General features: G+C 47.2%; 1 protein-coding gene across 6 annotated transcripts in view; it reads right to left on the bottom strand.

Annotated features, from left to right (window-relative positions):
- Positions 1 to 13,655, bottom strand: part of SGSM2 (small G protein signaling modulator 2) — a 44,048-nt gene that overhangs the window by 30,000 nt on the left and 393 nt on the right. For all 6 annotated transcript variants that reach the window (XM_061363286.1, XM_061363287.1, XM_061363283.1 and 3 more), the window contains exon 2: positions 6,263 to 6,338. In XM_061363286.1, coding sequence (XP_061219270.1) covers positions 6,263 to 6,338 — 76 coding nt within the window. The remainder of the gene's footprint in view (positions 1 to 6,262; positions 6,339 to 13,655) is intronic.

The raw sequence follows: 13,655 nt of genomic DNA on the forward strand, positions 1-13,655 counted from the left end.
CCGATGTTAGATCAACTAGGAGGGCAAACTGTTTTCATTTTGATCCCAAGCTGCAAAATGAAGGCCTTTAAATTATCTATCACTTTTATTAGTGTTTGTTAAAGCACTAATGTAGCAAATCACTGGGAATCCACACAAAGGAAAATAGCAAGGTGATAGGTGCTAGGAGAACACCAAGTATTTCTATTTTACAACAGCACAAAGAGACATTATGTGTGCTTAGGCCTGCACAGAACTAGGTCCTGTGTAACTCTGCAGGGAGTGTTCCTCTGCAGGACCTGTGTAACTCTGCCTTTAAAGAGTCCCTCAGTAAATTGCACTTGATGACTACCAGAAAAAAACCCTTTTGGAGATTACATGTGAGAGGAGATTCACTGTTACAGAAATGTAGAAAACACACTGCAAAAGAATGATTTAATTTGAAAACTCTATTTATGAACTGGATGGTTTGAGTCCCTGTCAGCAGAACACACCTTTCCCATGGATGCAAGGTAAAACCAGCAGTTACTGGAACCTCAACCAGCGCTGCATGGTTTAATGGTTAAGTTCACCCAGACTCAAGCTACCTGTGCTTTGCTCTGCTGCACAGACTCCTATCTCCAATAAACCCCTGGGGGGTAAATACCTAAATGGGCAATCCCAGCTCTGAAGATAGCTCTGGCTGGGAAACATCAGGGCTGGGAGTCAGTGACTGCTCCTCTTTAAATCTTCACCATTAAGCTTCAAGGATCTCAATAACCCTCAGAAAATAGAAGTGTTTCCATTAAACACTATTAAGGGCAAATCACAATTCCTGATGTTTCTAAATAACTGAATATGATCCAAATCAATGGCCCAGGATGAAAGCGAAATGTTCAGCTGAGCCCTCTAAAAGGGAAGAGAGAGAATATTTCACTTCTCAAACAGAAACACGTGCGGTTCAAAATCTGTCTCATTTCACATCAGAGCTAATAGTCACCCTCTGCTTTTCCCTCTCCACCACAGCACACCACTCATTACTTTAAAGCTCCTCTTTGGAGCACAATCAAAAACCTTTTCAATTTCTGTGAAGAAATATTTGCCTCCCCCCAGTGATGCTCATCTCTGGTGCTCTCTTCGGGCTGATGTGTTTATGAAGTGAGGCACAATCTCTGTAAACTATTTTATCAGCATTATTCATCGCTGAAACTGTTCCGTTTTCCAAACAGATGCAGTAAGAGGGAGGCTCGCTCCTATTCTGAGACCTGCATTTCCACAGCAGATTAAGTGTGTTTTTTAACATATCAGTGCCAGGGGTAGAAAGCCAAAGGAGTTCAAATAATAAATTGTCTGGTTGGGCAGGGGTTATTTACATCCGTTTCGACACAGGTTATGTTTTTATGAACTAAGGAGAAAAGAAAGAGAGCAAAGTGAATTCTTATTTTCCTGTCAAACCCAGGAGAACTGTGCTATTCAGAAGCCTCAAGGGAATCACCTAAAAACCCCACAGCAAATGCCATCTCTTCCTAATGGGGCTGACTTGCAGAGGATTGGAAGGCTGTAACTCAACTGAAAGTGGTGAGAACGGTTTGTTGTGCGGACACTTCAAAACTGAGGTCCAAAATAGCTCCAAATCAATCTCCTGTTCCTTTCCTCTCTAAACACTTTGTTGCCACACTTTAAATAGGAGGCAGAGAAAGGCTTCTATCAGGAACTTATTCCTCCTTAAAAACAAAGGCTCCCAAATTGCTGCCTTCCATGATTTTAATGCAAGTCTGTGGGTATCTGATATTCTTCTGAAAGCTTCATCAGCTCAAAGCATGCCAATGGGCATGAACCTCTGGATAGGAAACGTGTTTAAGGAATACATTTCTATTCCTCTGTTAGTTTTCTTTTCCTGTCATGAACTTTAATCCAGTCTTGTCATTTAGGGCCACAAAGGAAAAGATTTCTGACTCATGGGTTTTCATTGCTCGGGGCTGGCAATCGTGACGTTTGGTGACTCTGATAATTGCTTGCATTTCAAGTCCTGAACGAGAGAAAACAGAACCCAAGCTCCAGCATCACGCAGTCACTGGTTCCTAATTAGATCTGCTCTTTCAAACGCAATTAGCTTGGTGCAAAATGGGATAACAAGTCATCATAAAACCAACGAAGAAACAGTTTCACAACTAACCACGTCTTTGTGGTTAACCCTTGGATATGTTAGCAGCTTGGATTCCTAACCAGCACCACTGGGCACTCCTGCACACACTGTCGAGATTTCCTGGTGTTCCACTGCCAGCTTTGACAGGGACATCCATGATTTCAGCTCAAGCTATTTGACTGGATTCCTGATTTACAGACTCTGACACAGGATCTTTTCTGACCCCAGAATAAGCGTGTGTCTCCAGAAAACCCAGTCACGGCATTGCTTTCCTGTTGTCTATGACCTCCAAAATTAATGGAGCCTCATCTGCTTTCAGAAGGGGTGATAACACTGAATTAGAGGTGGGAAATAACAAACTGTTCGGTCCATTCTTACCAAGAAAGTCCATTCTTGGTGGTTTTGCACATTAACTGCAATCAGGTTATACATTGTTCTAAAATGTTAACAGGACCCAGAACCATTCTGTTTCTCCTAATTTGCCAGTCCTTCTCTGTGAACAGATACTGACCCACACAGAGCTATTCCACCTAACATACCCTTCTCATTATCCTCCAAGAAAGGAACACCTTCTGTTATCCAAGCCCAGGTGCCCAAGGGCTATGTGAAAGGAGACTGCAATGGATGGATATGAGGTCTCCACATCAGGAGTAAGTGCTTCCACAGAAGACTGGACTCATCGCTGGGCAAGTCAGCACTGAGCTCAGGTTCAGACAAGAGTCTGCTCACTTTGGGATGGCAGATGTCAGCTGAAAGGCCTTAGGCCATCTCTCTTCTGTGTATTATTAACACAAAGAACACTGCTCTAAGGACTGCTTCCTACGTGGATCCCTTACATCACAAGCTGCAGTGGTCACATCCTTTTCTTGTTTTAAGGGCTGCATGCATGACTAAACAGTCACAGAGAAGGCATAAACACCCTCCTTTAACACTGAGATCCAGCTCTGCAGCCAAACCTTTCCCAATGCATTACTGGACAGGTCATGACATTGATTTTGTTTTTCTTTTAGATCTGTGATATTTAAACACAGCATTACTCAGAAAAAAACAGTAACTCATCAGCTAATAAGAGAAGAAAAGTAATATGTACAATGGAAATGGAAACCACAAAACCTGAGGTTAATGCAGCTCAGTGAAGGGGACTGGCTTGTCTTCCAGGGCTAAGCAAGCCAAGCCCTCAAGCCTCTTCTCACTGGAGAGGGTCTCTTCCTCTTCTCTGCACATCCCATCTGTACTGGACCAGCACATGGATCTGCAGCTCCTGCAGCGAGTATTCCCAACAAATCTATCAAGATAGAGCAGGAACTTCACATTCAAAAATAGCAAATTTTCTGCTTTGGTTTAGAAGGGGGAAAACGTTTCTGGTCTGCAAGTCTGGTCTAGATAAAACACTGCTTTGGAACTGATGTAGAATGCAAAGATAATGAAACACCACTGAGGTAGCAAGAGATGCGGGAGTGACAGCGTTCTCCCTGCCCCGCAGAGACAGCACGGAGCAGAACAGCACAGCGCGGCCCATGCGTCACGGATGGCAGCTACTGTTACTAAGGGAACGGCACCACATAACCCGGCTGAAGCATCCACATCCAGAAAAGCCTGTCCACAAAGATGCTCCAGCAGCCACAGAGCTGCGTCATTTCATTGTGCTCTGACTGACAACACAGAACTGGTGAAAGCCACTCACCAGCAACCTGGAGCCCAAAGGAATTTGGACTTTCTGTCCCAACGTGACACACATGAGCCACACTGCACAGTCCAAACTGAACTGCTACAGCTCTGGATCACAGAGCGAGAGCTTTCACAAATCAGACAGGATGAAAGAGCAACTGGGATGTAACTGGGTTATTAACTGGGTTGAGAACAAATACAAAAACATCATTGCTTCCCCACAAGGATGAAAATGTCAGCAATGTTTTCCTTCTCTCAGATCAAGCAGGTAAAGACCACAGGCTGTAAGCAGAGTCACTGTGGTTATTACAACAGATCTCTCCAACTGGGCGAGTAGAACTCACCTGCAGAGAGGCATTATTCCTCCAGGAGCCAGGAGGGTGGCACAGATCTGCCCTGGGCCTGGAGAATGGCATTTCCTTCAGGAGCTTGCAAAGGTGAGCTCACTGCTTCAATGCCCAGTGCTCAGTGTGAGAGATAGGTAGTGCTGACACCATGTCTTCCACCTTAATATACATTTTTTGTGGTCTCAGAGGGGCAGGAAAGAGGTCCTTAACCTCTGGATGCCAACTTATCTCCATAGAGTCAAATCTCATATAAGCTCCTCTAGATTCACAAATGAACTCTACACAGCATGAGCTGCTCTTCTGTTCAAATGCATCCTATGGATGGAATTCAGGACCATGAAGACGCATTTCAAGGGACAGAGAGACTCTGAGGACACCCATTCAGGCCCAATGCCCTGCAGTGATCTTACATGAAAAACTTCCTTCTGCTTAACAGATGATGCACCTAAGCACTGCTCAGAGATGCCCTAGGAAGCACATCTCAGCTTTGGAGCTTCTCATGCTTACCCCGTGTACCATAACAAAGCAGCACTGAGAAAGGGTGTGGGAAAAGTGGCACCTGCTATTTCACTGGCACCTTCAGCCATTCAGGACATGGGAGAGCCAGGGAATTTTCAGTTACTGCTGCAGACAGGCCCTGAAAATCAATTACCATGTATTGAAGAGTCTCTTGCTAAACTCAGCCTTGCAGGAGAGTAAAATGATTCACAAGAATTCTATATTTATAACTAAGATTCACTGAAAATGACTCATGCACTGAGCCAATCTAATTTTAAAGGGAAGGGAAAAACCTCTTGAAGAGGCACATGAAACTGGAGTGGGGGAAGGAAGAGAACTGCACAGGGAGGAGAGCCCCAGCCAGGAGCCATTAGACACATCTGATGGGAATGGTTTCTCTATTCACTCAGCTGAAGCCATAGCAGAACATTCAGCTTCTGGTCCAGAGTTAATGAAGTCTTACATTCAAAGCAGCTGCAGGCTGAAAACCTTCCTTAGGACAGGTAGGATTGCTGAGCAGTAATGAGGCCACTCATGGAGAATTATTAGCTCTTTAGACCCTACCCAATTCAGAACACAAACCCAACTGGAATCACAGTGAAAGGCAGGGAGAAACATTAAGATTTTAGAGTATTCCTAATTTTGGCCGAGCAGACTAACAGAAATAGCTGCCACCCCACCAGCCCTACATCAACACTGCAGCTCATCCTGCAGAATGCAACTTCAACATGGAGAATACAGCATCAGGAGCTCTTCGGAGCAAGCAGGCAGCCTGCAACAGGGCCTGGGCTCAGGCTTTCCTCCCCTGCTCTCAGCTCAGGACCATTTGCCTCAATTACCTTTTCCCCTCTGTACAACACAGATATACTGTGGCTAAAATGGGAATGTTTAACATATAACCACAAGCTAAACAGAGGAAACAGCTACAGTCTGATTAATAGCAATAAAATGTTAACCAGAAAACATGGCCAAATCTTACATTCCTGAATATGTAGGGATGAACAAATTCTCCTAAGCTGTAAGCAAAGGATGACTTGGGAACAGCAAGCTGGCTAGTGAAAGATTAGCCTTACATGCATAACAACCACAAAGCAGGGCAACCTGGAATTTCAGTATTGTAACAGGAAAAGGCAACTCTGCTCAGTAACACCTGCCAATGATACTCTGCCTGAACAGCCCACTTATCTCCAAAGCCAATCTAACTTCCACTCTTCTTAACCTCTTCCCTGTCATCAACACAAAACTGGGTATGTTTGGCTGCAAGTCTCTGCCCTGTGAAATCCAGACATGTTTAATGCTGGCTGTTCTCCAGCCACTCTCAGCATCGCTCCTAGTTAAGGCTTCAATGTGAAGCATGAAGAGAAAGCAGCCAGGGACTCACAGGCCAACACACATAATGACTATAGTACACAGCCTGAATTCTCAGCACTATCTTGCTGTGTCAAATATTTTGGATAATGACATTTTGGTAAGAGTTTCTTGTTTGCAACATACACACAACAGTGGCAAAGGAAAACAAAAGGTGACACAGGCCTGAACTCCAGGATTTCTAGTATCTAAATCCCTGCATTTACCTCTGACAGCAAATACATTTCTATAAGAGAAGTAAGATTATGTAGTGTCAGCTCTTGTGTGTGTCATTTACCACATAAGGCGATGATGTGACTGCTGTCTTCATGTACAAATTTCCGGGTGACAGCTTCTTCCATGATCTGCTTCACCTAAAACAAACAGAAAAAAGTGGCTTTAAGACCCAACACAAACCAGCACAGTTACTACAAATGATGCTCTCAAAGCTCTGCTGCACCAGACGCTATACAGAGATAATACAGTACATATAGAGAAGAGAGGAGCTCCGGGTTTTGCTTTGAGACACAGTTTATCAATTACAGCAAACAAAATCATTCTATTTATCACACTTCTTACTGCTTTAAACAAAGTTCCTCCCCAGTTTCAAGGCTGATGAGTCAAGCTCTAGTGGGAACTCATTGCAGATTAATGACTTTCAAAAATTAAGGAGGAAAACAGACAAACTCCATTCATCTCCAAGCTTACTCCTCCTCCAATGGCTTTCTCAGTCTGACACCAGATGAAACCTATTCACCCCAACCAGCTCGTTTATCAGACTCTCATTCCTTCCTGGCCATGGAGCACTTTTCCACATGCAAATCCACGGTCATTTTCAGCTTCTCTCATTTGTGAGCTATAATTACAGGGACAGGGACACTCTGTCTAAATAAATGCCACATCACATTCCATATATGAAAGTAAGTGCTGCCGTAGCAGGACATTTCACAAGATACTCTTCTTCCTTTTGTTCAGCTGGAAAAAACACTGTTTGCAGCAGTCCTGGAATCCAGTACACACTATCTGGTACTAATCACAGTGTGCTGCTCTTTACCATCAAGCTCAGCAGCATGGGCTATGTACCAGCCTGATCTGGACTGAGTACCAGTGCAAGCTGTACAGCAATGGTCACCCTCCTGCTGTAGGGGCTCTGTGTACTGAAGAGACCTCAGCCCGTGCTCCTAAGTAGCTCACCCAGCTCTCATTAGGCTGCCTCTGGTACCCAAGATAACCAGTTTAAAGCTAGCTGGGTTACCATTTGCAGTGCTGACAGGTCCAAGGGTTTTAAGCCTTTCCACTCAGCACTGGAACCAGGAGAAGCTGCAGGTGCAGCGCTTGATGAACTCATGCTGCTGTGACAACAGGCTGGCAGCTGCTCTGAAGGTGCCTTCTCTATTTTGGAGGGCTTCCTCCTCCGGAAGGACCAAGTGTGAGGCCAATTCTGGACGCTGTCACCAAGCAAGCCTTCCCCTGGCATTCATCCCAAGGCCTCCATGCCCACTCCTACACCCCCAGCCTGGCTGGCAGCAGTCTGCAGCTCCAGCTCTTGCTGCACGAGCCTTTCAATACATAGAGTTCTCCTCACCCCAAATTCTGGATCAAGTGGATCCTACAGAATCTGGGCTTCTTACCAAACACAAGCCCTCTGGGTTGCAAAGAAAACACTGGCGAGGAGGGAGGAAGAGGCTTTAAAAGCAGAGCATGTTTTATATCTGAGGACTTCCAAGCAAGTCTTCTGCACTTTATAAAACCTGGCTCACTGTTCACATACTCAAGCTTAACAACATGAACTCCTAACAAGGCAATTTGTTTCTTTCCTGTGCCATTTCTGACATGGCTATTAGAACTTTGGACCTTACAGTAAGGCAGTGGGAAGTGGAGGCGCAAGAGGTTATCAGGAAAGGAGCAAAGGTGTGAGAAGGTCTCGTGGATGGGAGCTCACCCAGGAAGTATCCGATTACCCTGTCTATCCAGCCATCCCCTCCTCATGTTTTTATTCACATCACTGTTGATTTACAGGCTTGATGCCTGTTTGCCTTGTCAGGAACTCAACAAAACTAGTGCCAGACCTCACTTAGAGGTTTGCAATCATCTAGGTAACAGCACATAGGCAGCAAAGGGCAGGGGACCGGACAGCTGCACAGCTCTGCTGGTTAAATCCCAGCTCAGATCCTGACCCACGTTTCCACACGTGGGAGGCAGCGTGTTCCAGGAAACCCAGCTTGCAGGGAAGCACAGGGACAGTGCAGGGCCATCCCCTGCCTCCACGCCAGCTCATCCTGCCTCAGCCAGCCCATCTGTGAGAGGAGGACAGCGACCCAACCTTTGCAAGCTGTCCTCATCCACCAGATGAAGACTGTATTCAATATATCAAGTGAAGGACCTGATGTACTAAAGGAACAAAGTACTTCTGGGTGTCCCCAGCACTGAGGCAGACAGAAGAGGAAGCACAAGAGAGCTGCACCGGGGTAGATCATGCACTTGTGACTCAAGATCTCAAGGCATTAATTCAGGCACCATTCATACTGGAGGCTGATCTCAGTCTCAGCTCCCCAGGGAGAATTAACTGGAATTCAATTTGGGGAGGAAGAAGTCATTTACTAGGAACAAGAGCTCTGGAGCTCAGAGGCCAATTCCCTGCTATCACACATTCCCAAGCATAGCCCAATCATTACTCTTTATTAGCTCAGTGTTATTGAAAGTGTATCCAAAATCATAAAGTAAAAGGTTACACATGCAGTAAGGACCCCCACTTCCATACAGCAGCACCACACGGTCAGACCATCAGCAGACTCTGAATCCAGGACCTCTGGAGGCAGGCACCCAGCATCTTCCCGACTGCCACCAAGTACAGGGCAATCTTTGCATGTTTTCAGGAGTTAGGGAACATTATTAGAACACATTTTCAGGGCACAGACAACAGATGTGAAGATTCAAAAGCTGGAATGCAGCGTTCTTCAATTGCACTTCATTCCTCGCTGCCACAAAACTCAGGGATGCTCCAGGCAAGGAGCTAAATCAAATGTTTCAAAGCTAGAAAGGGGTAGGAGGACAAACAGGGGGGAATACAAGGAGACTGGAGCACCTCCCATCTGAAGACAGGCTGAGAACCTTGGGGCTGTTCAGCCTGAAGAAGAGAAGCTGTGTGGAGACCTCAGAGCAGCTTCCAGTGTCTAAAGTGGGCTACAAGGATGCTAGGGAGGGACTCTTCATCAGGGAATGGAACAATAGGAAAAGGGGTGATGGGTTAAACTGAAACAGGGGAAGTTCAGGTTGGATATAAGACACAAGGTCTTCCCTGTGCTGGTGCTGAGGCGCTGGCACAGGGTGCCCAGAGAAGCTGTGGCTGCCCCATCCCTGGCAGTGCTCAAGGCCAGGTTGGACACAGGGGCTTGGAGCAAGCTGCTCCAGTGGAAGGGGTCCCTGCCCGTGGCAGGGGTTGGAGCTGGATGATCCTGTCCAACCCAAAGCAGTCTGGGATTTTATGATCCTATGAAAGGGCACACAAGCTTGTTACTTATTTTCCTTGTAATTCTGTGCAGCTCTTGGTGGGGAATGCTACTGTTGTGTCGCTGTGCTCTGCAGAGGCGCTTGTCAATGAAGCTTTCCGAGCACAAGCCCACACACACCCACTTGCAGATACCAGCAGACCTGACCAAACTGCAAATTGATCTCATTAAAAGAGACAGCAACAGCCCATGTCCCATGCTCCCCTCCACCTGCACAGGTAAGGAAACCTCTCCAGCCTCCCAACTGCTGCCTCTGCAAGGGATGGAGCTGCCCACAGGACCGAGGTGACTCAAGAAAAACCTGCTCAGGTGGAAGGAGACAGGATGGGAAAGCTCTGCCACCCAAGTGAAGATCCTGGCATTTGAGGAGTGATGAATCCCCTACAGTAGCATTATTCGGGTAGAGCAGAGCAAGCTCCTACAATAGAAGCTGATGAGCTTGTGCACAATGCCATAATGGTTCACTGCTCTTTCTCCCACAGCAGCCAAAACTTTCAGCAGCAGGCAGAGACAGGGCAGAACATGTGAATTATTTAATCAGTTTCACCAAAGAAAAACACAAGATAAATGCCTTTAAATTTTTTAAATTGTTGCTATAAAGATGCTTCCAAAATGGAAAAAAATCCCAATTCCGCAGCAGCCTTCAATTCAACGAAATGAAGGCAACCAAGACACGACATACACTGACCATATACTAATGTATTCACAAGCACAGGGCTGGAATACACCTTGCCTTTTCCATTCCCTGCAACCATCAGGGTTAGGAAAGACCTTCCGAGCCAGGACCCCTTGTTCAGACACAGGCTACAGCACCTTCCCCAACCATGCGTCACGATGGACACTGAGGAAGCACCATGGGGACAATGCAGCAAAGAGCGGTACTCATAAAATACTGCCATAACCAGAACCACAGTTAAACCCCACAGTATTTCCTCCTCAAAGGAGGAAACCCTATGTCTGTGCCTTCTTTAGCTTGTGTAGTTACTGTTCATCTCATCTACTGATCGCTCCTGCCGCACTCTGTTACTCCTGATGAAAGCCTGGGTGCTGTGCATACAAGCTGTTAAATAAGTACCCTATTTCTCCTCAAAAGCGGTTGCATTTCAGTTTTAAGTTAAGCAGTTGTGTTTCTGAAGTGCTCTGAAATCTTTCAGGGTGAACCTGCTCTGGTTATTGTTACCCTGCTTGTTTCACAGCTAGAAAGCACGCAGGGTTTAAACCCGGAAATGGCAAAACCCCTCCATTTCAGCTGGTAGAAGGAAAGGGCCAGAGCAAAGCCTGGTTATGAGTCTGTTTGTCACATCAGCTTTTCCTGCAGAGAGACAGAAATGTTTGAAATGTGAACTTACAACAGCCTCAGCACAAACGCTGCTACAGTCAAATTTTCAAGACACATTACATGTCCTCCTTTCTATTACAGCCAGCAAAATACGGTCTCTACCAGTGGGAATGGAAAGTCCATCTGAGAGAAAGCAAACAACATTAAACTTTCCCAAAGGAAAAAAGAAAAAGCTTTTGCTGAGAGGGAAAACCAAAATGAAATAAAACAGAAAACCACTCTGCACCAAGTGACTTTGGAGACAAGCATTTTGCAAAGACAACCAGATTTTAATTGGCTTGGTGTAAACAACACACAGAATACGCTTGCTCTGAGCTCCATTAGACACTGAAGTTACATGGAAATAATCCAATGGGCAGAAGAGCCTGGGTTTAAAGGACAAGGGAAGGGAATGATCACTTCCAGAATGGACATGAGGCTAGCCCAGCTTTCAAAACAAGCCCAGGTGTAAATGGCTGTGTGAAAATCACACAGAATAAAGCCATGAGGTTGAAAATTCTATGGGAACAAGTTAATTACTGCCATTAAGGGCAGCACGATCTGGGGTTCGTGTACCAGTGGTTTGCACCCGTTCCCTGGCTCCCACTGATGGATCATCATCAAAAGGTATAATCTGCCTCCTGATGCCATTTGTCCCCATGCGAGCAGGGCAGGCAAGGACTCCCACACATCTGTGCTGCCTTACGGGGCACACAGTCAGAGAGCTCTCGTGACTGTTTCAGGATGGAAACCTCGGGGCAATTCCCCAGAAGCCAAGAAATATAAGCCCTGAAAAAGAGCATTTCTGAGGGTTTGGAGAAGAGAAAAAAACCAAATCAAAACAGAACTGCAGATGACACAGGAGGTACAAATAACACTTTCAAGCATTATCCAAGTAATTTAAAAGCTCGAGTCCAATTAAAAACATTTTAGAGACTACAAACAAATTAGCTTCATATTTTTTAATTACAAGCCACTTGTTCTCCTTGGCTTGAGCTGGCTCGGATCACAAAAATCCATTTCACTTTCAATCTCATACATTAGCACAAGATTGCAGCGCTGGAAAACATCTCTCCCATTTATTTATATATTTAAACATTAACCCAGGAGAGCAAGTGCTCACGCTCCCGAATCAAACCTTACACCAGCTTGGCTCAAAGGGCCTCCTTTAAGCTAAGACTTCTAAATGAAGAAGCAGGCTCGTGGCTGCATTAAGCTGCAGCATTTAGCATGAGAGCGAGAGCAGGCAACAGGTAACACACGCTGGGTGCCCTGCAGCCCACTGCTGCTGGGTCACTCTGGGATCAGGCCCTGCTGCTCTGCAGATGGTTCTTCACATGCTGACCCCATTCCACCTCTTCCAGTCAACCTACACTGGCCAAACAGCTAGTATTTTGTGGTTTCAACACTAAGAAGCACCAGATTCCTTGGCTGTAGCAAGTACTTTTCACGTGAGCTTTAACAAGTCCTGCTCTCTGGCTACTTCTCATTTCCCCAGCTGTGACTTGGGGGAGCAGAAGGAGCAGGAGGATAGTTAGCTTTTTAAAATACATCTCACTGCAGTGATGGATAAACATTACATCTTCACCGAGCTCCTGTGTAAGAACAGGCAGATACATTCCCAATGCCACAAAAGCACAAAACACGGGGCTCGTGCAGGGCTCACTCAGCCAGCAGCTCCACCTGGAACCCGCTCACAGACCAAGGTGTGCTCACAGCACCCACACCTCTCCCCATAGCACCCCAAAGAGCATCCCGGCAGTGTTCTCTGCATGAACCTTGCCCCACAGCAAGAGCCACTCCATCCAAACACAAAGTGCAGCAGGAGCTCTGTCCTGCAGAGTGCATCCTCCCAGGGAAGGGGCACTGTTCTTTGCAGACTGAAGAGCTACTACAGACTACTATAGAGTAATGGAATGGGTTGGGTGGGAAGGGACCTTAAGATCACCCAGTTCCAACCTGGGCAGAGACCCCTTCCACTGGAGCAGCTTGCTCCAAGCCCCTGTGTCCAACCTGGCCTTGAGCACTGCCAGGGATGGGGCAGCCACAGCTTCTCTGGGCACCCTGTGCCAGCGCCTCAGCACCCTCACAGGGAAGAGCTTCTGCCTAAGAGCTCAGCTCAGTCTCCCCCCGGGCAGGTTCAAGCCATTCCCCTTGGCCTGTCCCAAGCCCCTCTCCAGGTTTCCTGCAGCCCCTTTAGGCACTGGAGCTGCTCTAAGGTCTCCCCTTCAGGAGCCTTCTCTTCTCCAGGCTGACCCGACCCAGCCCAGCTCTCCCAGCCTGGCTCCAGAGCAGCACTGCTTCGGCCCTTACAGCACCTCCATGGCCTCGCTCAAGCAGGACCATGTCCTTGTGTACGCGTCCAAACACAAGTGTGGCAGATTTGCCATCATCCCCATTGGCCCGCCAGGTGTTTGGGAGCTGATCTGAAATCGATCTCAGATTGCGCCAATGTCACACAGCTGTGGAAGAACCACCCGAACCCACGCAGCCTCCTCCGCTCAGCACAGCCCCAGCACCGCAGGGGCACACGCTGCTGCCAGGGCTCACCCAAGGGTCCCTCGGGACGATGCCTTACACCGGCCTGCCCCCTCTCCTGAGCTCACAGCTACGGAGAAGTTTGTAAGACACGAGCAGTACGGGACACGGCCCGCGGGGGGACCCGGGCCTTCGCCCGCTGCAGACCCGCCTCAGCAAACGGGTGCTGAGGGAGCCGGGGGCCGCAGGGCGCACCCCACAGACAAACAGCGCTTCCCGCGGGTCACCCCGGGAGAAACCAGCACGCTCCCGGAGCACGGCAGCGGCTGGGCAAAGCGGAGCCGTTCTTTACCCACCCAGCCGCGGGGAGGCCGCGCACTGCACCG

Source organism: Neopsephotus bourkii, unplaced genomic scaffold, assembly GCF_033783945.1.
Source record: "Neopsephotus bourkii isolate Nb327-2 ecotype Australia unplaced genomic scaffold, CSIRO-AGI_Nbou_v1 NB_1154, whole genome shotgun sequence".
NCBI lineage: Eukaryota > Metazoa > Chordata > Aves > Psittaciformes > Psittacidae > Neopsephotus > Neopsephotus bourkii.